The sequence below is a fragment of the Dasypus novemcinctus genome, chromosome 2 (genome assembly GCF_030445035.2).
Source record: "Dasypus novemcinctus isolate mDasNov1 chromosome 2, mDasNov1.1.hap2, whole genome shotgun sequence".
In the NCBI taxonomy this organism is placed as follows: Eukaryota; Metazoa; Chordata; class Mammalia; order Cingulata; family Dasypodidae; genus Dasypus; species Dasypus novemcinctus.
Genome location: NC_080674.1, coordinates 38888438 through 38916053, shown reverse-complemented (window position 1 = coordinate 38916053; position 27616 = coordinate 38888438). Strand labels below are relative to the sequence as shown.

Here is a 27616-nt window from a genome sequence, read left to right as displayed (position 1 = left end):
AGAGGGGACGGACAGAAAAAGCCAGACGTGATGCAGCCTCTCTTTCCAAAGTTCATATTGCAAGGCCGTGCACTCAGTACAGGAGAAGGGAGCCCAGGATCCCCTTGCGCAGCACGCAGCAAAGGGCTCAGCCCCGCTGCTTCAATTGGGGAGAACATGGCTGGGCAGCCTGTGCTGCTGCTTCTCTGCTTCCTTCTGCCAGGGCTTCTGCTCTCGGAGGGCGCCAAAATCCTGGCTACGTGCTTGGTGGGTGAGTGTAGGCTGGGGAAGCCAATCCGGCCGGCGGCGACACCCGCGCCAGCGCCGGGAAACAGCGCTCGGGGAAGGGTGATCCCACGTGATTTTCCAGGCTGAGCTGATTCCAGCGGCTGGAAGGGTGGGGGTGGGCGGAGATCAGGGCGGGCGGTAGGGACAGAGAGGGACCTCCTCCCGCAGGATTGGAGATGTTTTTGGAGAAAACAGTAGTACACTATACTTCCCTCTCTTACCCTGCTCAGCACGCGCACCCCATAGCGCAGGGACCGGCCAAGAAGTTTGAGATCCAGCTCCGCGTGAGACACTGGCAGGACGGTCTGGCGCTCACCTAAACTTCTTGGGGATGCACAGTACTTGCCAGCAGAAACTGGGAGGAAACTTCTTAGGCATTCTGCGGCCGGGGAAGGTGCTCCTAGGGCGGCACCACAAATTTTCCGAGACCACGCGGAAAAAAGGGGAAGCAGGGACAGTATTTCACCGGCACTAAGGTGGGAGAGTGTTCTCCCGTTGGAACCTGGAGAACTAACCAAGGCGGAGGAGCAAATTCCAGGAATACCCGGGTCTTTCCAAGTCCCGTTTCTTTTCATTATTTCTCCCGGAAGTTTTGGAAGGCCTTGCAAAACTTGGAAGTGTGGCTGTTATACTGCATTTTGTGGCTCTAGTTTTATTTTCTTTTAATTTTGCCCCAAAAGGGAATGAAGATGAAAGGAAGGAAATAATCAGGATAAAGGTGTCATCTTAGGATGAAACTTCCAAGGCCTTTATTCACCCATTTTGAGGGGGATGGCAGGCTCCTTGAGGTCACTTGTAGATCACTGAGAATCTGGGGACCCTAAAGCTGGAAAGACACATAAATTCCTCTGACTTGGCGGCCCCTTTTGCTTTCCTGGGAAGGAATGAGAAGGAAGCTGAAGGTCAGTGATGATGTGAAATGTCTTTTAAGAGATCACTCAAGATGTTAAGGGCACATCCAAGAATTTACTTACCTCAGAACCATCTCTCCACCACTTCCACTTTCACATCTTTTACAGATGGGATTTATTTTTTTAATCATTGCTTTAAAAACCTTGTATCCCCATTTGAATACTAGTTTTTTCCCGCTCTCAGCCTGGAGAAAGGAAAAGAAACCTTCCCGTTCCTCTGCAAGTAGCTACTATTTTAGCACTCTTAATACCTGACCCTTATATATTAAGAATATATAAAGAACTTCCCTGTCTCAGACTATAAGAGGAGTATGGTGTTGTTTGTAAGGTTTTGAAAGCCTTGCTTTTGCCCCAGAATGTACTCTTCTCTCCAAAACCACTAGGTGCACCCTTCCCCCAGTACCCATTCTTACAAGGATTGAAATGTGAGCAAGAGCAAGCTGCCTGGGAGGAGGGGAACTTGGAGTTTGCATATTCCTTGCTATCAAACACCACACATTTTGGATGTAAAAAAACAGTTACTCCAATACTTACACTCTATTTCTCTAGCATTATCCCCTCTTCCTCCAACCAATTCATTGTGGGGCTTTCAGTTCCCTAACACCCCTGCACATCTCCCTCCCCCAACTTCTGGCATTTGCCATTTCCTTCGGTCTCATCCGGCTTTTTCTACCTCTGAGACCTTTAGATTCAAGCCAAAAGCCCCACGCTGGAGCAGGGCCTAGGGGTAGACACTGGTGTGATAGAATGTGTGCCTCTCCTTAGGATCGAGATTCTCTTTCTGTAGGATTCGCTAAGGTCTTCTCAGTCTCTCATGCAAATAGGATCCAGTAGTTTCACTTCATGATTCCTGCATTGGTCCTGGAATGTCTTAATTCTAGGTTGAGCAAAGTTCAGACCCAAATTGAGAAACTTCCTGCCAAATACTCTTGAACATCAGGGATTTTGGCTCTAAATGGTGACTTTACATCCTTCTTGAACGCCAATGGCTGTGTCTCAGACTCAACTTTTAGCTCCTATGTTTTTGGATCTTGGAGAGGCATCAATTTCCAAAGAGAAGGATCCCAGAAATAGCTCTGAATGATTGACCATTAGGAATTCACATGCACACCACTGTGTCAAATTTCTACCAGGGTAGTTATTTTCTTTAGGAACCGATGTCTCCAAAGCCCCTGTTAAAAATGCAGTATGCTCCTGAGTATGATGAGTCATTCAGGTCCAGGCACAGGGAGGCTCTTTATACTCTTATGGAGACCATGGGCCACAAGAGGGATCCATGATAGAAGATTTCTGCATGTCAAGGATGTGGGCATCAGGCTCCAGGTGCCTGGGCATGGGATTACCCAAAGGGACTAACGAAGCTGTCTTCACCTTCCACTGTTTCCTCACCTTCCCTCTCCTTCCAGGATTTTCTCCCTCTGCACTTCAGACACTATTCTTGTCTTTACAAAACTGAAGTTGTGCATTGTTCCTAGGTGGAAGCCACTATCTACTGATGGACCGGATATCTCAGATTCTTCAAGATCATGGTCATGATGTGACCATGCTTAAACAGGACGCACTTTTGATGTCAGGTAAGGTTTCTTATGAGTTCCTAGAGTCTTCTCACCCCTGGCAATGGAAGACAACACCTTTTTTCGTATGTAGAAGAGTTTAGCAAAAATTTGTATTGAATTTAATTTGATTGAAAGAATGAAAAAGGTCTATGCTTATGTGTTTATGTAAAGTGCTGGAAAACTTATCAGGCTCCATATGCCTCCAAATTTTACTCCTTTCCTGGATATCAGCTCCATCCCAGAAAACCCTCTACATACAATTACAGATCATTTTGATAAACACTACTTTATAATGTGACTTAAAAATGTACTGAACAAAATCTACAGCTGTATTTAAGGGTTGTAATATGAAAGGATAGGTTTTTTCCCTATCTCATAATTTATGTGCCCTCCTGTTATGACATGTGGAATATAAAGATGCTTTCCCAGGGAGCCCCTTTTTTATGCAGCTGAGGCCATGATCTGTTATTTAGATGAAATTTTATTCTAGAAAAATCAATGGCTGCCCAAGAGTTTAAGCTTAATAATGTCAGAAGGTCTTTACTGAGTCTTTGAATTCAAAGAAATTTTAGCTAAAATGAGTCTCATAAATATTGTCAACTCTTCTCTGTTGAATGGCAAGGAAATAGGTCATGAGTGAAATAATTTGTTTAGGGTGATGTGGTGAGTTACTAACAGTCTTGTGACAGTCTCAGATTTTAAGCTATGGCTTGCTCCATCTAAAAATATTGCTAAGACTTTGGTCAAAAAATATCCAATATTAAGTGTGTTTGAAGAAAGAAAGTCTGAAAAATTAAACTCAGAAGATGAATTTCAGCTTTATTCTTCAGATTGTTTTATAACAGTTTGAATTGCCTTCTAGATTTGGTTCTGCATTTTTCATTGTACATCATTTATATTCTGGTCCATTTGCATCTGCCTTGACCACAATCCTCATTTCATAGTTGTAGCATACTAATTTTTACTTTAAACATTTAATTATTTTAAATACTTAAATTAATATAAAATTACTTAAACATTTAAATTAAAATTATTAATTTTGGCAATTCCTGTGACCTTTGAGAAACTGCTGAACGTTTCATCAATTCAACCTCTGTAACAGACATACACATATCAAAATCTACAAACAATTTCGGGATTCATGCATCCCTTTAGTTTTACCCTTAGATCCCAGGTTCCATAATCCAGAGTTTTCTCAATATTCTACTATCATTGGGTATTCTGAGGTTTTAAACAGCATATTCATGCTCCCCATTTGCAGTGGAGCTAGACTAGAGATCTGTAAGTAAGGAAAGCACTCATACTGATGCCCAAAACTCAGGGTATTGAAACATTTGAGCCATTTATTAACTACTTGTTTGTTTATTTATAACTTTAATAAATAACTCAGAGACCTGAAGAGACAAAGGTTTCTAACATTCACATGTAACTACTCATCCAGGCCATATCTGGAATCACACCCTAAAAGAGACTTAGACTAAAGTCCTGACTCTCCTCTTTTCCCTACAACAGCTTCTTATGCCTCTGTCTGCCAGGTGGACGTTCCCCAAAGTGACAAGTCCTCTGTGTCTTAGAGACAGGCCTAGTTACATCATTGATCCACAGGGTCTGGCTATTAACTCTTAAGTCATCCTGGAGAAAGTACCTCCTGACCGAACAGCTCTCCTGGCAGAGTCAGTTCTGACTTTCTTGGTGTATTAGTCAGCCAAAGGGGTGCTGATGCAAAATACCGGAAATTGGTTGGTTTTTATAAAGGGTATTTGTTTGGGGAAGGAGCTTACAGATATCAGCCCATAAAGCATAAGGTACTTCCCTCACCAAAGTGTATCTGGAACAAGATGGCTGCCAACATCTGCGAGGGTCCAGGCTTCCTGGGTTCCTACGTTCCTGGGGCTTGCTTTTCTCTGGGTTCAAGGTTCCTTTCTTCCTGGGGCTGGCTTCTCTTTCCTCTATGTGCTGACTTCCTGGGGCTCCTGCTTAAGTCTTCAGTATCAATCTCTAACATCAGAAACCCTCAACTCTGTTCTTCGCTGTGGTGCCTTTTATCTGTGAGTACCCACCACCAAGGGGTGGGAGCTCAACGCCCTAATCATAACTCAATCATGCCCAAGTACAGATCAGATTATAAGCACAATCCAATAATTCTTTTTGAAATTTATCAATTATATCAAACTGCTACACTTGGGTCAGTAGGTAAGAGAGCAGTCTGGCAGCTCATTTGAGGGAGCCCCTGGCCTGGAACTCAGGCTTCTGATTGGGTGGCCTGGGCATCTCCTTTTCTCGATCAAGTGGTGCTCACTGAGCCAGAGCAGAGAAATGCATGGTGCCTATATCTGTGGGTGTCTGTGTCCATGTGGGAAGCTTAATCTGGTCCCTGTTAGTTCCTCATGACCATAGATTCAATTTCCTTACCTTCATTTTTACATATAGCTCTTCTGGTGTGTTAACTGGCATATAATAAACTGTATCATTTAAAATATACAATTTGATAAGCGTTAACAGAGGTATACACCTGTGAAATGATTACCACAATCAAGATAGTGAATATACCCACTCCCCCCGCACCCCCCAAAAAATTGCCTCATGAATTTTGCAATCCTGGTTACTTCCCCATACTGACCTCCAGGCCATATTGCTAGGCAATTACCAATATAGCTCTGTGTATTAGTTTGCATTTTCTGGAGTTTGTATAAATGGGATCATAACTGTACTTTTATTTAGTTTTCTCTTCCTCAGGAAAAAAATTTTTGAAATCCATGTATGTTGTTTGTGTATTAATTGTTTATTCCCTTTTATTGCTGAATAGTATAAATTGTGTTTGTCCAGTTGCTTACTGATGGGCATTTTGGTTGTTTCTGGTTTTTGGCTATTACTAGAAAAGCTGCTATGAACCTTTGTATATAGGTTTTGTATGCACGTGTGCTTTCTTTCCTCATGGGTTAATAGATAAGATGCAAATGCCTGGATCATAAGATAGGCATATATTTACCTTTTCAGAAACTGCCAACCTGGTTTCCAAAGTAGTTATACCATTTTACATTCACACCAGAAGTAAATGAGAGTTCCAGTTCTTCCACATCCTTGTTCACATTTGGTATAGTCTTTTTAGATTATTCAATGTAATAGACATGTAGTAATATTTCATTATGGCTTCATTTGCATTTCTACAATAACTAATGATGTTTAGCATCTTTTCTTGTGCTTACATGCCAACCATATAATCTTCTTTGGTGAAGTGTGTATTCAAATCTTTTTCCAAGTTTTTAAAATATATTTTTTATTTATTTTTAAAAGATACTTAGAATACATAAATATTACATAAAAAATAAAAGGGATTCCCATATGCCCTGCTCCCTATACATCCCACATTTTCCTACATTAACAATATCTTTCATTAGTATGGTACATTCATTACAATTGATGAACACATTTTGGAGCACTGCCACTAAGCAGGGATTAGAGTTTATATTGTAGTTTATACTCTCTTCTGCACAATTTTGTAGGTTATGGCAAGATATATAATGGCCTATATCTTTCATTGCAATGTCATTTAGGACAATTCCCAAGTCCCCAAAATGTACCCATATTAAACCTTTTTTCTCCTCTCTCTGCCCTCAGAATCTCCAGTGGCCACTGTCTCCACATCAATGACATAGGTTCTTACATTGCAAGAATCACAATAAATCTTTAGTAGAATACCAGTAAGTCTACTTTGGTCCATAGTTCATTCCCCAATCCTGAGGATTCTGGGATGGTGATGTCTCCTCCACCTCTAATTGAGAGAGGGCTTCAATCCCATGGGCAGATGGTTGGGGACTCTCTTGCTTGCAGTTGTAGACTCTGTTGGTTCCCTGGGGGTAGTCATTGTCCATCATTATCTCCTTGTTAGTTGCCCTGGATCAGTCCAATGAACTGGAGAGTAGGTGTTGCAACTCCATTGAGATTCAGGGCCCAGCTGGTACACGGACAGCCCCAAGATTTTAGTGTCTTGGACATACACATATCAACTCTAGTACTAATTATAGGTTCAAATAGAAGGGTCAGAAAAGGCATGTGTAGGGAAACCACAACTGAGTCCAACTCTGTCACAATGAGGAGCATAAATTCCAAAGTAGGGCTCACTGGCAAGGCACCAAACTCCTGAGGTATCTGCCCTGACTATGGTATCTGGATGTCTCCAGAGTCCTCAGGAGCCCTGCAGTTTTAGGTGGTATTTACTTTGGCAGTCAATGAAATTCTGCTAAGACACTCATAAGCATAACCTCTGGAATGACCTCCTGACTCATTTTAAAGTCTCTTAGCCACATGAACTCATTTATCATTACCTTTTCCCCTTTTGGTCAAGTTCTTTTTCCAGTTGCATTGCTAGTTGGCACTTGGTAGTAAACCCTTGGTGCCAGGGAGGTTCATCCTCAGGAGTCATGTCCCTCACTGGGCGGAAGGTAATGCATTTATATGCTGAGTTCAGCTTAGAGAGAGGCCACATTTGAGCAACAAAGAGGCTCTCGGAAAGTAACTCTTAGGCATCCTATAATACTAGGCTAAGTTTCCATTTTAAGAGTAAAGGCTTATAAGTACAGTCATCAATATCAAGGACCCGTCAGTGGTCCATCTTCCTTCACTAATCACTGCCCCTGTACTCAGGGGATTCTTGCTGTCCCATAGAGAATGTGTCAGAGCTCTCAGCATGGGAATTCAATATTCTTTCAGTTATTGTGCGAATCTACACACATTGTGATAATGTGCCATGTCTTTTTCCAATTTTTAAATTGAATTGTTTGCTATCTTTTTTGTCTTTCCAGATTCCTTATATGTATTCTGTCCCTAAGTACCTTATCAGATATATGCTTTGTAACTATTGACTCCTAGTCTGTGACTTGTCTGCTTACCCTCTTAACAGTGTCTTTGGAAGAGCTCATAGTTTTAATTTTAATGAAATCCAACTTCATACTTTTTCTACATGCATTGATATAAGCATACAATTTTTCTTCTTTATTCTCTTAATATGATGAACTATGCTGATGTTTTTCAAATGTCAAACTAACCTTTTATTTCTGGTATAAACCTCACTTGGTCATGATGTATTATCTTTCTGTATGATATTTAGCTTCAATTTACTTAATTTTTTTGAGGCAGCCAGCACCTTTATTCCCAAGGGCAGGCTCAGGAGCTCTTCTTGGTGAGGGAGGCCCTCTTCCTCTTCACCTTTATGGGCTTCTGGCTGTGCAGAATGGTGCTGGCTCTGCAGATAGAGACCACGTGCTGGTCTGGGAGGTTTCTGTTCTTGAGGATCTTGTGCCCGGTGCTGCTGAGAGTGGCCCTGGTGTTCTTGTTGATGGCTGTGCACACGTAGCAGGCTGCTAGCTTGTGCTGGCCCATTCCCCACCTCAGGACCACCATGACCCCTTTGCCATCAGCTGCAGGCTCCAAGCCCAGCATCTTGTGGAGAATCAACCCCTGTAGTGGAAAGAGGTGTGGGTTTTAAGGTTGTTGGGCTCCATGCTGTATGTCTGCTTGTTCATCTTGATCAGGAAACAGGAGCAGTTTCGCACGACCATCCATTACAGATGCACGGACATGGCTTCAACTTTTCTCCCTGAGGTGGCTGGAGATGGAAAATTAAATTTTGTTTTAAAATTTTGCATTCATATTTATCAGGGATGTTGTTCTGCAATTTTCTTGTAATGTCTTTCTCTGGATTTTGTACCACAGTGGTGTTGGCATCAAGAACGAATGGGGAAAAGTTCCCTCTTTTTCAGTTTTCTGGATGAAATAGTTTGTTACTTTTTACATTGTTTTGGCCACTCTGCAGAAGCATGATGAACTCTAAGGGAAATTTTGGTTTGGACGTAAAACTGATGATGCCACACACATCCCAAGAGGCTATGAAAATGTTTATTACTTACATAGAAGCTTTTTTGGGAGAGTAGGGTAGCTCCAATAAGTTCCAAAAATGATTTGCAAAATTAGGGGAAGGAGAATGGGTTGAGATTTTTATGGTGGTTAGTGGCTAAGGCTGGGGGGAAGTTTTCCCTCTGGGGTTTGATCTTCTTGCTGGCTCCAAAGGAGGGCACACCCAAGTGTTCGTAGTCTTCCCATATGAGGGACAGAAAGGGAGGAAGAGGAGTGGGACTTAAAATCAGGCAACAGTGAAATATCAAAAATGGACTCAGACTATATTGCAATTTCTCCCTGATATTTGATTATGGGAATGTGTCATTCTACATTTAATTGAATTTTAACTTGTTTAAATAAGCCATTCCCACACTTTGTGAGGTCTTTAGGCTGAGGCCTTTAAGTGAGTTGAAAGCTCTGTTGAATGCCTTGTTGAGAAATCTATCATGGTGCATTTTAAGGAATGAAATGAGTGTCTGGATTTCTGAAGGGGATAATTAGTGTCTTGGTGAGGCTCTGTATTGTGGCATAGTATGTGTAGAGACATGTTTGACTTTGGTGCTTGTCTTTTGATGATCTATGAAGCAAGATTTCTCAGAGTTCTTTAGTCCGAAGGTGAAAACCCTGGATAAGAAATTGCTATCGTTGGCTGGACTGAACAGCTAGACCATTGGCAGTGGCGCAAGAGTCTGTTTAAATGTACAGATGGTGCAATTGTTGGCCAGGGCATCATGCTTAGATATGTCTGAAGTTTGGCCAGTTGTCCTGATGCTGGGGTACCTTCCTTTATCAGGTTCATTCTGGTTAAGAGAAGAAAAGAAGGAGCTCTCCAGTGAGTTCCATTCATCATGTGCTGATAAATCTATCAAGTACACAAAGTTCCTTTGTTCTTGGGGACACCCAGTGGTCAGTGAACCCAGAAGAGAGATAATGAACTTTATGCCATTTCATCTGGCAAGGGATTAAAGACAGAGGTTACACCAGATGGACCAGATCTGGCATTTTCCTAAATATTTCATTTTTATTTTAGCAAGGAGGCTTCTGTGGCCATGCTTGCATAATGCTGCCTTCATGACCCAGGGTATAATGGGCAGTTGGGTGCAAGCAGTCCTGTGAATGCCTCTCTCTTGAGAAAGGCCCAGTATAGGTTAGCAATGTTTGCCATAATGCAGTAAAGTGTGAAGAGGAGGGTAGTATTTTTGTACCAGAAGACCATAACCAATTTATGACCATTAGGACGGACAGTTCTTACTGTCAACTTTGCTGGTCTGTAGTCCCCAGTTATTCAATCAAGCAGTATTGTAGGTATTGCTGTGACGTTGTTTTGTGGATGTGATTAAAATCCAAAATTAGATGACTTTATGTATGGTAGATACTTCAGTGGAAAGGCCTTACAAACACAGCTGCAGCTTCCTTGAAGAAGAAGAAATTATCCTCGGGGAGAGCAGCCTCAGCTCACCCCTGGGCATTCCAGGCTGCCTTTCCTGATGACCTGCCCTATGAATTTTGTACTTGCCTTGCCGTCTTCCACAATCATTTCAGCCAATTCCTTGCAATGAATCTCCTAATATATATGTCCTATGTATTATGTTTTATTCGTTGACCCTTGACTGTTATAAATTTTGTTATTTGGAATTGGGTGCTGCTGTAACCACACCTAAAATTGTGGAAGGGGATTTGGAATTGGGTAATGGGTAAAGAGTGGAAGAATTTTGAGCAGCATTATAGAGAATAGCTAGATTGTATTAAAAAAACTGTAGAAAAAGAATCTTAAGAAATCTGCTAGTCAGACCCCGGAAGTGAGGAGCATGGTAGAGAAAACCTATATTGCCTTAGAGAATATATAAACCATCATAAATAGAGTTTTGGGAGAAATATGGATATTAAAAGTGCCTCCTGTGAGAGCTGAGAAAGAAATTAGGTATATGTTACTGGAAACTCCCAGAAAGATTAACCAAATTTAGTCCTACAATTATTTGGAAAGCCGAAATTGTAAACAATGAACTGGGCAATAAAGCTAAGTTGGTTTCCAAGGAAGGTGCTGAAAATGTGCTCTTACTTCTCCTTGATTCTTATTTAAAATGCAAGAAAGAAAAGATAAATTGAGGGTAGAACTATTAAGCAAAAGAAATAAGGACTTCATGATTTGAGAAACTGTCAGCCTATCTAGATTATACAATTTGCTAAAATTAGAGGATTTCCTATCAGGAAAGCATGCATTGGAAAGAAAAACAAGGATGTGGCTGGATAACTTTTGCTATTGCCTCTGAAGGATTAAAAGGTCAGAGTATTCAGTCATATAAGGAGCTGTTTGAAGAGATTAGGTGTGTGCCTCATGGACCCTTTAGCCATCTCATCAGAAGACAAAAATAGAGATGGGATTATCTAGGAAAGACCTGTGGAGCAGCTTCTTGTATAATAGAGTGAATTCACACTCCATACATGGGAGGTCCACCAGTTGATTGAGAATTTTATAGCAGCGAAATACCAAAAGTATAGGCTGAAAGGGATAGAGAAAGATTGCAGTAAAAGAAGGTTGTTGACTTCCAGAATTCTACAGGCAGGAAACTGACTGATGTTAACTACTCAACCGTGAACACATGATGCCCTTTATGAAGAATGACGGTAACTCTAAGGGTGGGGCTTGGGGCTTAGAGCTTAGTGGGCTGAACTACAAATCACAGAGGATTATTTCCACGTCTTGAAAGCTAATATTGTCTTTCCAGTTAGAAAGTGTCTGGTGACTCCTCTCTTCCCTTCCATTTTCTCCCTTTTTAAAATAGTGATGTCTATAACTGTTATCATATGCATGTTCCACCATTGTGTTCTGGAGCAGATAAGCTGTTTTCCAGTTTCACAGGTCCACAGATAGAGATAAATTTGCTCTAAAATGGATCATATCCACACTTGATATAGATTATATAGATGATGAAATTTGAGACTTTTGAACTTATGAATTTTGATGAGATATTTGGACTCTGAGTTGATGCTATAATGAGTTGAGACTTCAAGTGCTGTTCCTGTTGGGATGGGATGAATGCGTTTTGCATTTGAGGTAGTCATGAAAGTTTTGGGACCAGAGGAGAGATTGTGGTAGGCAAATAATGTCCCTCCAAAGAGATCCATTTACCAATGCCTGTAACTTGTAATCACAGGTTATATTACATCTGTTGATGATTAATTTCTTGTGTCAACTTGGCTAGGTTATGGTGTTCAGTCATTTGTCCTAACAACTTCTGGCCTGATTCTTACTGTGAGGGTATTTTGTAGATGGATTTGCATCTGCAGTCAGTTGATTGCATCTGTGGCTGATGGCGTCTGCAATCTACAAAGACTATTTTCCTCAGGAATGAGGGAATTCTCATCATCCAGTCGGTTAGAGATCTTAAGAGCTAGAACGGAGGATTTTAGAAGGCTGAACAAAAAATTTCAGTCTCTACTTCAGGTAGCCAGCTGGGGAATTCAAGTTCACCTTCATTGGTGTTTCTAGTTGTGGCTTGCTGTATTGAATTTGGATTTGCCAATCCCCATGGTCATGTGAGCCAGTTCTTATGATAAATCTCTTAATATTTATAGAGATATTATGTACACATTTATATTTTATAGATAGACAGATATAGATACTGTTGATTCTTTTTCTTTGGAGAACCCTAACTAATACACATGGCAAAACATACTGTGGAGATGTGATTAAGAAAAGGATCTTGAGATGGGGAGATTATCCTAGATTATTCCATTGGGCCCAATGTAATCACAAGGGTCTTTGTAAGGGAAATAAGGAGGCAGGAAGTCAGAGAAGATGTGAAAACAGAAGCAGAAGTCAGAGTGATATGATCGATGGCTGGAAAGGGGCCATGAGCCATGGAATGTAAATAGCCTCTAGAAGCTGGAAGAAGTAAGAAAAGAAATTCTTGTCCGGAGACTCCAAAAGGAATGCAAAGACTCATTTTGGATGTCTGATCTCCAGAACTGTAAAATAATACATTTTTGTTGTTTTAAGTCACTTAATTAGTAGTAATTGGTTACAGCAGCAACAATAATAATATTATAGCAGCAACTAATACAGCCATCAAGGCTGGTCAGGAGAATTCCAGGAGGCATGAGACAATGTTGCTAAATCCTGGGCATTGTATTTTATTGCAATCTGGACAGAATTTAGAGCCTTTTGTTACAGGGTACCCCATTCAAAGTGGGCTGATTTTCAGATAATAGCATTAATGGACCTAAGTAAAATATATAAATGAGGAAGATGTTGGATGTGTTTTAATGTGTGGGTATTGAGAAAATCAGTAATTCTTTCTTGATACTGTCAGAGATAGAGAGACCCTCAACTGACCAAATAATGCCCAGCAATTCAACTGAGGTGTTGGGTCTTGAACTTTGTGTGGGGCAATGGCCCATGCTTTCTTGTTAGCTACTTGGAAAATGTTTGCATGTCTTGAATGGTTGCCTTAGATGAATTTCTTTGGAGGAGGATGTTCAAGGTCATGTCATGTCTGGGCTCCTGGAGAAATGATGTGGTTATGATGTTGCCTGCAAAGATTAAGTACAATGGCTGGGCTTCCCTGTTACCCCATTGGTAGCCAGTAAAAGGTGAATTGTGACCTTTCAAAGGTGAAGGTAAACTGTGGCTGAGAGGCTTGTAAAATAGACATTGAAGATAAATATTAGCTGAGTCCATGACTAAGTATTTACCATTAAATACTTGATGGAGTCAGTAGTATCAGTAAGATTGGATGTAGGGGCTTATTGTATGGGACCATGGTATTAAGGTTGGAGGAATTTTCTGGGAAGTACTTTTCATTCTTTCCAGGTTTAAGAACAGGCCAAATTGGGCTGGAAAACCATGGAGATAATCATACCTTCTCTAAATAGACCTTGTATAATGGGTTTTTAATATTGAAGACTGTTTTAATCTATTTTGGGCTGGTATAGCAATTTTAATAGGTTGGGGGGCAGATCCACAGGGTTCTATTTTGTCACGCTCCTTTTAAGTGCCAAAGATGTAATTTCATTTTAATTTATTAATTGTTAGGTCAGAGTGTCCATGCTGACTATGGAATATTTTAGGACAGTGGTCACTATGCACCTGGGGAATTTAGTCTCAGTGCTTAGGGTGAAACGTGCCCATTTGTCCTCTACTTTGTATTTGGTAGATCCCCTAAGGGTATCTGGGGTATAACTATAATATGGGTCTCAGTACTGACAAAGGTCATGAAAGTTTGACAATTGGTGCATCTCAGCAGATGTTAAAGTTAATTTAGAATCTATAATGTAGAGGCACAAAAGTCAATTGAGGGAAGCAGATTTGGCTCAACTGATAAAACATCAGCCTACCACATGGGAGGTCCAAGGTTCAAACCCAGGGCCTCCTGATCCGTGTGGTGAGCTGGCTCAGGTGCAGTGCTGATGCGCGCAAGGAGTGCCGTGCCACTCGGGTGTCCCCAGCATAGGGACCCCCATGTGCAAGAAGTGTGCCCTGTAAGGAGAGCCGCCCCGCATGATAAAAGTGCAGCCTGCCCAGGAGTGGCGCCACACACATGGAGTGCTGATGCGGCAAGATGACGCAGCAAAAAAAAAGAGATACAGTTTGATGGCCGCTGACAAGAATACAAGTGGACACAGAAGAACACACAACAAGTGGACACAGAGAGCAGACAGCTGGGGGAGGGGGGTAGGGGAGAGAAATAAATGAAAAATAAATCTTAAAAAAAAAAAGTCAATTAATGGCCTTTATTTTTCTGTTACATAATTTCAAAAGTACATTTTAAATTTCCAGTTGCAGACCTCTGTTTTAGTTTCTGTTCCTCTTTTTTTCACCTCAAAAAGTAACATTTACTCAAAGAAAAAAAAATGACAAGCTGTCCTTCCCTTGGCTTCCTTCCCCACCCCCTCCTACTCCTCAGCGCCCCCAGGAATGACTCCTGTCTGGGGTCCCTCAGCGGAAGTCAACAACATTGAAGGACATTTCTTCAATATAGGTGTTGTAGAAAAAATATGGAATGCTTCATGAATTTGTGTGTCATCCTTGTGCAAGGGCCATGCTAATCTTCTCTGTATGGTTCCAATTTATTATATGTGCTGCCGCAGTGAGCACCTTTCTCTCTCTCTCTCTCTGTTTTTTCCTTTTGCGTGTTACTGGATATAGTTTGTTGGGGGTGGAGGTGGGGGGCACTCCTTTCTTGCCTGCTCATATTTACATTCTTGAGAGAGTCTCAAATGAGATATGGTGGCCTTGCCTATTGCAATTGTTGAGGGACGACTGGATGTCTTGGCAATTTTCCCCTATTACTGCAAGAATCAGCATCTGTTTTAGTTACTGCGGTACAGTCAGCAGTAGCAGGAAAGGCATTTCATAGGGTCCTTGTGCACCACCTCCTGTTGGGAATGTGGAACTCCGCATGCTTCATGGTGACAGCTCTTGTGTTTTACATGGGGTATCATTTTTCTCCAAGTGCTCTAAACAATGGGACCAAAGTCTGGTAGAGACAAACACCTGGTGTTCACAGGTTAAGAGTTGTTACCCTGAGCCTAGCATCGGCCACAGATTATGCTGGAAGTGAGGCTACAATTCAATCTGAGACATGAAGTTTGGTCTGGCCAAGACCCGGGATCCAAGGCTACTTTGAGGAGAGCCCCAATCCCATACTCCTGTCCCTAAATGCCAATTATGGAAACTTCTGACTTAGGTTGGTTGAATGTGCAATAGAGGCTCAGTAGGATTTTGTGAATGCAGCACAAAGCAGCGCAGTTCAAAGTATGCCCACCAGTAGTCAGCAGAGTCAGCTAGAGGACAAAGTGACAGAAAAAAGGTCTGTGGAGATGGTCATTGCCTAGATACCCTCTCCCAGCATTGGTGGTCTTGTGTTTGCCCTGTGGGGGTGCGTTCTCCGGCCACCAAAATTTCATTCACATGTTGAGACTAATGAGAGCACATATGCATCAAGAGGGTATGAAAAGGTTTATTACCGCATAATGAGGTTTTATTTTGTTTTGTTCTGTTTTTTTGAGAGAAGGCAGGTTTCCAAGCAGGCACAAAAAATGGCCTGAGAGAGCAGGTGGGGTTGGATGACTTACTTGGATTTTATTGGCTGCAGGTTGGGATAGGGGGAAAGTTGCTGCACCTAGGTTTGGGTTGGCATAGTTTGAAATTCTCTCAGATGCCCGGGGAGAGAGCTTGTGAGTATTCTTACCGGTTTACCCAGATGGGGCACAGAAGGAGAAGGGGGAGGTGAGACTTGAAAGATGTTGGCAAGCATAAAACATGGAGTCAGACTCTTTACACTTGGTTAGTGAGGGAGACACCACGCTGGTATGCTTGTGATGCTGGGGCCTCCTATTTTTTATTCAGCTTTTTTCTTACTTTTTGAGTGAAAAGAAAATGATTTGCATGTATCACTTAAAAAAATCCCTAAATTTTCTAAAACAGAAAGAACATGGGCTCTGAAATCAAATCAGCATATATTTAAATACAAACCGTACTGTAACCTTGATGTATTAGCCAGTGTTCTTTAGGGAAAGAGAACCAACAGGACGTATTTGTAAATATTATGAGATTTTGTAAAAATTGTCTTACGTGACTGTGGTGAAGCACAAGTCCAAATTCTGCAGAGAAGTTTGCAAGCTGGGAACTCTGATGAAGGTTTTGGATGAATTCCCCAGGAAAAACTGGCTGGCTGACATAGAGATGAAAATTCTCTCTTCTTACTGCTGAAATCATCACTTCTTCTTCAACAGATTGAACAAGAAATCTCTCATTGTTGAAGGCAATCTCCTCAGTCGATTGTAGATATAATCAGCCATAGATGCGATCAACTTACTGATGATTTAAAACCATGAAATGTCCTCACAGTAGCATCAGGCCAGTGCTTGCTCGACCAAACAACTGGACACCGTAACCTGGCCAAGTGGACACATGAACCTAGCCATCACACTTGCTAAATGATCTTAAACTCAATCAACCTATGTTTTCTTACCTGTAATACAGGGCAAATAGATATACCTTTAAATAAAAGTTTTAAGGGGAACAAATGTGGCTCAAGTGGTTGAGTGCCTGTGTACCCCCCCAAAAACCAAGCAAAAGCAAGTGAAAAAAACCAACTTAGGGGAGCTGGTATGGCTCAGTGGCTTAATACCAGCTTCCCACATATGAGGTCTCGGGTTCAATCACCGGTTCCTGGTACCTAAAACAAAAATTTTTTTTAATAAAATAAAATAAAAATTTTAAATGGAAGCTTCTAAGACATTAAATAGAATAAAAGTGCCTGAATCTTTATAAGGCCTGAATAAATATTACCATTTATTAATGCATGAATGAGAAAGCAAATAGATAAAACTTCCCCAAAATACTTTTAAAGAAAGCATTCAAATAAATAGAAAATTGTTGTGATAAAAAACTTCTGTATCATTATGGTAATGTTAACCCGGGTATATGACTTATTTCCCTTATTGATATTTTCTTAGAGTTTAAAGAGGAGGAAAAATCATACCATATTATTCATTGGAATCTACCTGAAGATTTTAAAAAAGAATTTATGAAGTATTTTAATTTCTTTATGGAAGAAGCTTTGCATGACAGGTAATTTCATTTTGTTCTTTGAACCAAAGAGTCATTATTTTAATGATACAAATTAATAATTGGATGCACAGTTGCTTGAGTAAGAAGGTAAGAGAAAGGGATGGATGGATAAATGAATGAATAAATGGATGAATGGAGGGTTAGATGAATGGATGGATAAATGGAGAAGTGGATAAATGTAGTTATAGAGGGAGAGATGATGGGTGGATTATTGGGCAGATGGATTAGACAGATTTTTTACTCCTGATTATCTGGTCTAGTCACTGTACAATCTTTGTCTATAATCTTCCCAGCACAGAGGCTGGCTTAAGCACTTCAAATTCTCATTGTTGGTAGGGTAATTAGAGTCATCATTTCCCACTTATTTTTATCTTTGTTCTTTTCACATAGATATATTAATGGAGGAAACTGTTATGGACATTTATTTTGCAGGTATTGAGCCTCTGACCCATTAAAGTTCTTTAAAAAAAACAATCTGTGCACAGTGAGCTATAAGGCTAACTCCTTATGCTCACCCCTGGAATATAAACTATTTCATTTTAGACATTAGGAGAACAGACACAAATCCATGCCTATCTTTAATAATTATAGTGTCCTCATCCCCTGCTTCTTTGCTAAAAAATTCTATTCACTAATCAAAGTCCTTCTTAAATGCAACTTTTTCCATAAAGCCTTTTGTCCTCACCCAAACTGGAAAGACCAAGTTCCTTTCTCTTTAAGTCTGAACTAAATCATTCATTTTACATTTAGACTAAGTCATCTTGTGTTAGTTAAAAATTTAAAGCAAACTTTTAACTAACTTTAAAATTACTTAAATTTTAAACTAATTTTAAAATTTAGTCTTGTCTCTAAACAAGACTTGTCACTTCTTTCTCAGTTTCATATTTTAAAGAACAGGTATGGTTAAGAGTACCTTCCTGAAAAAATTTTTTCCATTTATTAACTTAATTTTAAACATTATATTGAAGGAATTTATGCAGCATTACTGAAATTACTGAAAATATTTGGAAGTCATCTCTTTGTTCTGTGAAATCTACAAAAATATCAACCACAGCACAAATTCAGCCAGTCACCCCTGTAGTGTGAAGTTATCCTAAAGACCAGGCAGAGATCTGTTAGTCACTAATAAGGTCTCAGCCACTAGGCCTTCTCCAACTGGGACACCTTGGTATAGTTGTGTAGAGGTTACAGGTGTGCCTGGGTGTGGGTACTGATTTTCATAGTCCCCCTTGAAGTCAAGGCCCCCAGTTAACCTCTGGCCAGGCACTCTCATGTAGCAACCCCTCATGCTGTACAAATAGAGGCAAAGACGGGCAAGCTCTGCAAGAGGAAAGGTCCCTGGAATAGTGCCATAGACAAAAGTCTGAACTGCGGTCAGTAAAGCTTTGGCCTTATCCCCTCTGATGACCCATGGCTGCATTGATCATAATGTACTTCAAAACCAGCTTATTCTTTAAATTGCTTAGTCACTGGGTGTATGGAGGTGGGATTCTCATTTTTTAGCTGAGGTTTTATTTTTTATTTATTTATTTATTTTTATTTTATTCATTTTGTAAAAATATTACATTCAAAAAATATGAGGTCTCATTCAACCCCACTACCCCCACCCCACCACTCCCCCCCCAGCAACACTTACTCCCATCATCATGACACATCCATTGCATTTGGTAAGTACATCTCTGGGCATCTCTGCACCTCATGGTCAGTGGTCCACATCATAGCCCATACTCTCCCACATTCCATCCAGTGGGCCCTGGGAGGATTTACAATGTCCGGTGATTGCCCCTGAAGCACCATCCAGGGCTTCAGTCCCAAAAACACCTCCACATCTCATCTCTTCCTGTCATTCCCCATACCCATCAGCCACCATGGTCACTTTTCTCATTCCAATGCCACTTTTCTCTGTGGACCTTGGATTGGTTGTGTCCGTTGCACCTCTATGTCAAGAGGAGGCTCAGATTCCACATGGATACTGGATGCAATCCTCCTGCTTTCAGTTGTAGGCACTCTAGGCTCCATGGTGTGGTGGTTGTTCTTCTTCAACTCCATCTTAGCTGAGTGGGGTGAGTCCAATAAATCAGAGTGTAGGAGCTGAAGTCTGTTGAGGCTCAGGGCCTGGCTATCATATTGTCAGTCCAGAGATTCAAATCCCCTAAATATATCTTAAACCCCAACACCAACTACAATTCCAGTAAAGTAGCATGAAAGTCTTGTGAAAAGAGATCCCATCTGAGTCCAGCCCCACCACGCAGAAACACCAGCCCCAAAGAAGGGCCATCCAACACGGCAGCGAACCTCGTCTGCCATGACCATAGAACCCGTGGGTCTCTTTAGCCCTCAAAGGAACCAATACCTGGGGTTGTATCTACTTTATCTGTCTCTTAGACTCTGCTCAGTTGTGCATAAGGGCAATCCTTCTGACAACCTCCAGACTCTTTTTTAGAGACTCGTAGCCATATAAACTCATTTCTCCTTTCCATTTCCCCCTTACATTAGGTCAAACAGCATTTTAAAGTCATGTTATTATATGTAGACAGGGATATTCTGCTGATCCACATTGAACCTTTAATTCAAGGTTATTTTCTAGTTGCATCATCAGTTGGTACTTGGTAGTGATCCCTCGGTGCCAGGGAGGCTCATCCCCGGGTGTCATGTCCCACGCTGGGGGGAAGGCATTGCATTTACATGCTGAGTTTGGCTTTGTTTAGCTGAGATTTTAATAGCAGCACCATCAAAGGATCCTTTGAGTGAGGCATTCTGTCATATGAGAATACACTGTGGGGAAACAAAGGGCTGTAGCATCACTCTTTAAGGGCCTTGTCATAAAGTTACCTACACAGATTGGCTGGAGAAAAAGCACAGTCACTCATGTCATGTCAGAAGTTAAACAGAGCATCACAGAATTTATCAAATAGGGAGAGAGGTCCGAGGTCTGTTAGAGCCAGAGGCAGCTCCTAGAGCAGATGACTCTCATCTCCCATTGAAGGATGGGTGGCACTTGGATCAGGGGAAGAAAGTGGAGGAGAGAAAGTCAGAACATGAGTAGATGGCATGCATGGGACGAGAGTTGAGCAGGTGGACTGATGCCTGATGTGCTCTCACTTACCTGGGATGTTTTCTTTGGATCCCAAGATTTTTCTATGTAAGGTAATGTTAATGAATATTTAAAATTTATTTTCTTTCTTACAGATTAACATTTGAACATTTTTTAAAGTTTATGGGACAATTAGGGACTCAGTGCAATCATTTCCTGAGGAGGAAGGATATCTTGGAATCTTTAAAGAATGAGAACTTTGACCTGGTGGTGGCTGAAACTTTTGACTGCTGTTCTTTCCTGATTGCTGAGAAACTTGGGAAACCATTTGTGTCTGTCATCTCCTCGTCATTTGGTGTGGTGGACTTTGGGCTACCTCGCCCTGTGTCTTATGTTCCAGTCTTCAATTCCTTACTAACTGACCGCATGGACTTTTGGGGCCGAGTGAAGAACTTCCTGATGTCCTTTGATTTTTCCGTGAAACAATGGCGAATCCACTCTCAGTATGAGGAAGCCATCAGGGAACATTTCCCAGAAGGATCAAGGCCAGTGTTGTCTCATCTTCTACTGAAAGCAGAGTTGTGGTTTATTAACTCTGACTTTGCCTTTGATTTTTCTCGGCCCCTGCTTCCGAACACTGTTTATATCGGAGGCATAATGGCCAAAACTAGTAAACCAGTGTCGCAAGTAAGTAAAACCTTAGCACTCAGTAGGAGTTTAAGTGAGGCTCTCAGAGTGGAGATGATGCTCCACCTGTGCTGGGATCCGGGGCCTGACAGAGGGTGAGGAAGGAGAGGCATCAAGCTCTGTTTAAGGGGGTCCTCACTCTCAGGGTTAAGCAAGTACAGAGTCTGCACTTCCACGGCGCTGAGACTGGACGTTAAGCCATAATTATCCATAAGAACTGCCTGGGGACTTAAAAAACACCATGCTCAGGTGAGGGGTTGGGCCTAGGCATTGGCATTTTATAAAATGCTTCCCAGGTTGTTGTAATGTGTGGTCATTGTAGTGAACCACTAACAGGGCAAGAAGGAGAAAGATCACTGGCTGAGAAAAATCAATGAATACTGGAGCAAAACACGCTAGGTGGCATGTTGGGTATGAGTGGAGAAAAGCCTTGCCCCATTCTGCCTCTGCTTCTTCTTATGCCAGAGATCTTCTCATTCCTTCTCTCTCTCAGCACCAGAATACCCACCACCCCCTCGGGGCCCCTGACCTTCCAACTTCACATTCTCAAAACTACTGCCTCTTGTCTGGCCTTTGAAAACTCCCAGGTTGTTATGTCTCCTGGACTGGGAATAGGTGGAGAACAGATGAATCCTGATACTGGAGTCAGAGTTTCAAAGAATAAAGATGTTCCCACTGTCCCAACTGCCTTCTTCCAAAACACTGTTATGCCTGAGAATTCAGGGTCTAGAACTATTAGTGCTAATTGTGCTCTGAGCACCTCAGATGAAATGCAGGCTGTTTTGGTGGCTAAGTGGAAAGCCCTTTCCACCCCTATTCCTGATTAATTCATATTATTTATATGGGGAATTGTGTCCTGAGGTCTCAGTCAATTCACTTCCAGCCTTCCAGCCACCATGGACATAAACACAATGTAGGGGCACTAAGATGTATCAGAGGCTGAGAACATAATTTTGGAAGGGTGAGAACATGCAACTGAGGAAAGGGTGTGCTTAGTAAGTAGGCAAGAATTTATTAGGTGATCATTTTGGCTTTAATGAGAAACTCCATTTGTCTTCTTTTTTTTTTGGTTACTTTGGTCCAGGATTTTGAGAACTTCATTGCCAAGTTTGGAGACTCTGGTTTTGTGCTTGTGGCTCTGGGCTCCATGTCAAGCACTTACCAGTCCCAGGAGATTCTCAGGGAGATGAACAGTGCTTTTGCTCGTCTCCCTCAAGGGGTAATATGGAAGTGTAAGACTTCTCATTGGCCGAAAGATGTGAAATTGGCAGCAAATGTGAAAATCGTGGACTGGCTTCCTCAGAGTGACCTCCTTGGTAAGGGCTTCCAGGTTGCTTCTCTCTCTTCATTTCCATGTCTTTAGCATCCTGAGATCTCTGAACTCTAGTTGGATAATCCTATCAATACAAGAAGGAATCAGCTGATAGCTAGAGGCAAGGCTCCTGAGGGCAGGAAAGGAGCAGCCAGCTGAAGGTTTGGGGGGAATAAGGTTTTGCCTCCAATGAGATCACGTACCCAGAGTCATTTTTTTCTATCCCAGGACTCCTGTCTGCAGCCAGAAGTCATATTCACCATCAGGTCACCTTGACCCCACTCCATCTGGCACTTAACAGGGTTGCCCAAACCCAATTCAAGCAACCTGTGAACTCAGGGAACACAGACAATGAGGCAAGTGCCATTGTCTCTGCAGCTTCCTGAGCATGAGTTCAACCATGAGTCCTTACAACCCCTCTACCCCACACACATACATGTATATACATCCTTCTCATCTACTAACTCATATATTCACAGCATTGGTGTCTATGGTGTCTTTTGGATGTGCCAAATATATGAATGCCAAGCTCAGAAACCACACAGTTTTTTATTGGGTTTATAGAATTCTCTGGTATCAGCGTGCCTCACCCCAAGGGTTTTCTTATGAGCCCAGTACTGGCTCTTATAGACCCCTCACTGCTACAGCCACTACCTTGATCAGAGGCTCATAACCAAGATCCTGGCTCAAAATGATCTGAGGAATTTAAGGAACAGTTTCCTGGTCTCACCTCTGCAAACATACTCTACAAGGTCTGGAGTGGCCCCATGATTCCCATTATCAGAGTTCAGAAGTTTCTGATGCATATCCTGGTTGAGAGATACAGGTCAAGATGAAGTCTTCATTAACAACAGTCATTTTATTTTGCTGTAAATATGAGCAGAATGGAAAGGCAAGAATTGGAAATACTGAGTTTTGGGTTCCAATCCCTGTTGTCAAAGGGCTTCTCATAAAACTGTGGAGAAAATACATATGATTTTGAGTGCTAAACGAGTTTTGATGTCAGTGAATGTGTTAGGAATTTAGAGAAGAAAGAAATTAGTGGCCAGTGAAGAGGGAGACAGATACACACACACACAGAACAAGGATGAAAGAAGCAAAGAGAAATAGAGGGAGGATGGAGAGATTGATGGATGGGTGGGTAGATGGGTCGGGGAATGTACGGAATTGTGTGCCTTGCTTAATCCTCTTCTCTGCAGCTTTCCCTGGGTTCTTATTCTTAACTGGGGTTCTGGCTGAGCAAGGAGTCTCTATGCAGAGGCATGGCTTGGAGTTCTGTATCTTTGGTATATGCATCCTTGGGTGTATCCCAAGCAAAGTTAATATTTACCTTGGCTCCAATACAGATTGTGAACCTAAGTATCTTCTTTGGCTTTTGTTGCTCTACCTTGTATTATGAAACTTTTTATTCTGAAACATTGTGCTCTCTTTCTTCTTTCAACAGCTCACCCTAGCATCCGTCTTTTTGTCACCCATGGTGGGCAGAATAGCATAATGGAGGCCATCCAATATGGCGTGCCCATGGTGGGGATTCCTTTCTTTGGAGACCAGCCTGACAATCTGGTTCGAGTAGAAGCCAAAAACTTTGGTGTCTCTATCCAGTTAAAGGAGCTCAAGGCAGAGATTTTGGTTCTCAAGATGAAACAAGTCATTGAAGACAAGAGGTATGCAGCTTTCTGGGCATTTGGTCACTTAGGCTGAAAGAAAGATTGTTTAAAATACTGCAGAGCAGGTGTAGCTCAGTGTTTGAGTGCCTGCTTTGTGTGCACAAAGTCATGGGTTCAAGCCCTGGTATACCCTAAAAAAATATCTTAAAGGCACTGATGGGATCTCCTTTGAAATAGAAATTGAACTTTCCAGGACATGGAATAATAAGATGTGTGTGATGCTAATACCTGACTTGTTTCCTCTGAGAGCAGAACCAGACCAGTTTAAGTTAGATGCTGAGAATAATTTTCTACCTTAAGTATGTATGAGGCTCTGTACTATTTATACAGGTCTCTTTGAGAGGTCTTTAGACCTCTTTGAGAGATGTTTAGGATCCTGATGGTAGAATTCTATCAGAGGCAGAAAGTTGCCTTTTTGATCTCCAAATACACTGAGCTCTCTCCCTCTCTGGGCCTTTGCCCTTGTTTTTCCCAAGAACACTCCTTGGCTTCTCTTTCCATGAGTGCCTTTTTCTCGACATTGAGGTCTCATCTCCAACGTCATCTTCTCAGAGAGGCCTCTCTGATCATCCTAACTAGGTTCCTGTCCCATCCATACTCCATGTGTTTAGGTTTTTATTTATTGACTGCCACCCACACTAGAGCTTAAGCTCCATGAGGACACCACCAAAAGTCGTAACGTTTCCCACTCTGTTCCCAGTGGCTGCCCACTAGTGAGTGGTTGATGAATTCCTCTTAAGTAAGTCAATAAAAGGAGCCAGGTGACCACAAAGTCATTGCTCATGATTTCATTATGAAGACAAAAACATATATTTTTTTCTTATAACTATGAATAACTTATTAGAGTTTGAAGGGCACAAAACATGACTCAGACCTCAATGCTTAACATGTTGCTTTGCATATAGGAAACATCCCAAAATGTTTTCCACCAGATAACTGAAAAAAAGCAATTCTGTTATTCTGGTCTGGGTCTACCAGACATTTATCACTACGTAAGGCTGGCTACATAATATGTGGGTTCCAGTGCAACATGATAATGTAACACCTCTTGTTCAAAATTATTAAGAGTTTCAAGAGGCTACAGCAGAGAATTAGACCAAATACTAGGCCCTTCCAAGTGCAGGTCTCGGCCCATGAGGCTGGCTGTGGTTAGCAAAGTGGATGTTCCTATCCTAAGAGCCTGCAAGTCCTTGGAGTCACTTTTGTCTTCACCCAGTGCGTGGCACACAGGTGTAAAATATATAAATAAACAGGAAGTGTATTATGTGCAATGTTTCTAAGTGTGTCATAGCCATCTGGGCTTACTTGTTTATAATTTATGATTTTAGCATTGAGTGTGGATCTTTGAATGTAGGTTGCTTTATTGAACTTTACATAGTGACCCAGCTAGTGGCAGAGCCAATCTGGTCACTCTTACTTGAACCTCAGTCTTTTGTGCATTTGGTAGGAAAGGCTCACCCACTCTGAACTTCTGAGTCCACGACAATAACGTCCCCACCCTTCTGTCTCCGCCAACAGGTTCCGATCTGCAGCGGTGGCCGCCAGCATCATCAGGCGCTCCCACCCACTGAGCCCGGCCCAGCGGCTGGTGGGCTGGATCGACCACATCCTGCTGACAGGGGGTGCGGCGCACCTCAAGCCCTACGCCTTCCAGCAGCCATGGCACGAGCAGTACCTGCTTGATGTCTTTGCCTTCCTGCTGCTGGTCACTCTGGGCTCCATGTGGCTTTGTGGGAAGCTGCTAGGCATGGTGGCCAGGTGGTTGTGCGGGGCCAGGAAGCTGAAACAGGCGTGACATGGATGCACCTGAGGGCGGGTGTGTGAGGAGCCACTGGCTCTGGGCGACTCTCTGCCAGCAAAGACAGTGCCTGGTTTTCTCCCTGTCACCTCCACTTGCTGATTTTCCTGCAAATTAGTCTTGACTGTTTTCTGCTTCTGTTTAGAAATCCTTGTGCTGCACTCTCGAAGATTCTTGATTTGCCCATGTGGGAACTGGGCCACCTCTCCTTATATAAAGCCTTCACCAGCCAGCCCTGCTTCCTCCTCAATCCCATTTTCTAGGTCCTGTTCTATGACCACTTTATCCTCTCTGTGCTTGTGACTTCTCAGACTCTCTCGTCCATTTCTCCCACCCTCACTCTTAATAAACATGTAAGATAGTTGGCAATTTCTCTGTTTTTGGCCCACCTCTTGCCTTTCATTTTAAGCTCTGTCAAAGCTCAGGAAGCCTGTTCTCCTGTGAGCATTTGGGGCAAGGACAGCTCCTTCTAGGACTGCACCTTTGGTTCCTGTCCTGAGTCCCCTCCTGCAGAGATCGCCTTCTTCACTGGCCAGGTGTGGAGCCTGCAGGTTGGTCAACGGCTGATGCTCCTTTTGCTTCCCACTTTTCACAGTTCTCTTCTCAAGATTCCCACTTTCATAAATGGAGGAATGAAAACATCAAATGGAGAATTGGGGAAGTAACTGCAGGGCTTTGGGGGCTTCAGGTGTCAGTGGCCATGGCCGTTTCCAAGACTTTCTTGATTTAGGAGAAATTTCATCTCCCATATACTACCTGCCAGCGAGTATCCAAATATTTGGTAAACCCTTAGGAATTTCCGTTCAGCTGTTCGTATCAGAAACACAAAAAAGTGTGGCTTAAACACTTCAGGATTTTGTTTGGAGTGTTTTTTGTTTTTGTTTTTTTCATTTCATTAGAAAATGTCTGGAGGTTGGCCACCTGGAGCTGATTTGCTGGCTCTATCATGTCATCAACATTCCATATTCTTTCTAACTTTTGATTTCCCTTCCTTAACTACTATATTAAATTGCCTCATTGGTAGATGCTTTCATGAGTAATTTCCTCTTAAAATGTTTATGTCTACATTTGTTTTTTCATTCATGAACAGAATGAAATTTCTCCTTAAAAGTTAAAAATGCATTACTTTGACAAATTAAAAACAGAGGAAAAAATATGCATGGAAGAACCAAGTTTTTGCTTGCTTAATTCTGATGTTATGAGGTAGATCTTGAAATAATTCAAATAGAAATATGAAGCACCTACTACAAATACTCTCTGGAGATTTTGGGAAGGGCACTCCCGGCCTTGCCAAATCCATGCAAGGACTAGCTTAGAAGTCATCTGGGCTGGGTTCCTGATGTTGATCCAGTTCCATGAGCTCTCCTGCTGCAGAGATGGGACATATGGTCCCCTCAGGGGTGTGTGTGTGGATGTACTCACAGTTGTGTACATGTTTGATATTGGTTTTATATCTTCAGTTCCTATAAAACCTCTTGAAGTGGTCTCTGGCCATACTCCCTTGATGGACAGATGTGACACCCACTTTGTGTGTTTTTGTGGAATCTCAGTCATGATTTCATTCCCCTCCTGAACAACGTTGGGGCCCAGGCTGAAGCTCCATGGCTGGTCACTCCCTCCCCACCCCTCCTTGTTGCATCCAAATCTGTGCCAGGTACTTCCTCAGGTACTGCCCCCAGCCCTGGAATCTGATCAAACTCAGGCTGTGAGCCTGAGTCATGCTCCAGTCTTGTCCCTCCAAGCTTCCTCTACACAGCTGCCAGGGGGCCTGGATGACACAGAAATCCAATCTCAGCACTCCCTTGCCCAAATCCCTTGGGGCTCTCACTGCATGGAAGAGAAGACCTCTGTGATTTGACTCTACTCCACTCCAGCCACATCTTGTGAGACCTCCCTCCTCAAAAACTACCC

General features: G+C 42.1%; 1 protein-coding gene and 1 non-coding gene across 4 annotated transcripts; one reads left to right on the top strand and one right to left on the bottom strand.

The window, feature by feature from the left end:
• LOC101410834 (UDP-glucuronosyltransferase 3A2) lies at positions 1–26861 on the top strand. 3 transcript variants are annotated; one of them, XM_058307736.2, is made up of 7 exons: positions 1–250; positions 2654–2752; positions 17093–17207; positions 20397–20928; positions 22013–22244; positions 23685–23904; positions 25426–26861. In XM_058307736.2, exons 1-7 carry the CDS (start codon positions 31–33, stop codon positions 25700–25702), a joined length of 1695 nt encoding a protein of 564 aa, XP_058163719.1. In that variant the 5' UTR covers positions 1–30; the 3' UTR covers positions 25703–26861. The 3 variants fall into 3 exon arrangements, with proteins under 3 accessions (XP_058163719.1, XP_058163728.1, XP_058163736.1); XM_058307745.2 differs by having other exon boundaries at positions 15–246; XM_058307753.1 differs by lacking the exon at positions 1–250 and adding an exon at positions 948–1169.
• On the bottom strand, positions 14621–14726 carry LOC111762938 (U6 spliceosomal RNA). Its single transcript, XR_002795933.2, has one exon. It is a non-coding gene; the product is annotated as a U6 spliceosomal RNA (small nuclear RNA).
• Positions 26862–27616: the final 755 nt, after the last annotated feature.

Coding starts and splice junctions, on each gene's coding strand:
- LOC101410834 (XM_058307736.2), top strand. CDS start 31: ATGCAGCCTCTCTTTCCAAAGTTCATATTGCAAGGCCGTGCACTCAGT. Junction 2,753..17,092: donor GGACGCACTTTTGATGTCAG/GTAAGGTTTCTT, acceptor ATATTTTCTTAG/AGTTTAAAGAGGAGGAAAAA. Junction 17,208..20,396: donor GAAGAAGCTTTGCATGACAG/GTAATTTCATTT, acceptor TCTTTCTTACAG/ATTAACATTTGAACATTTTT.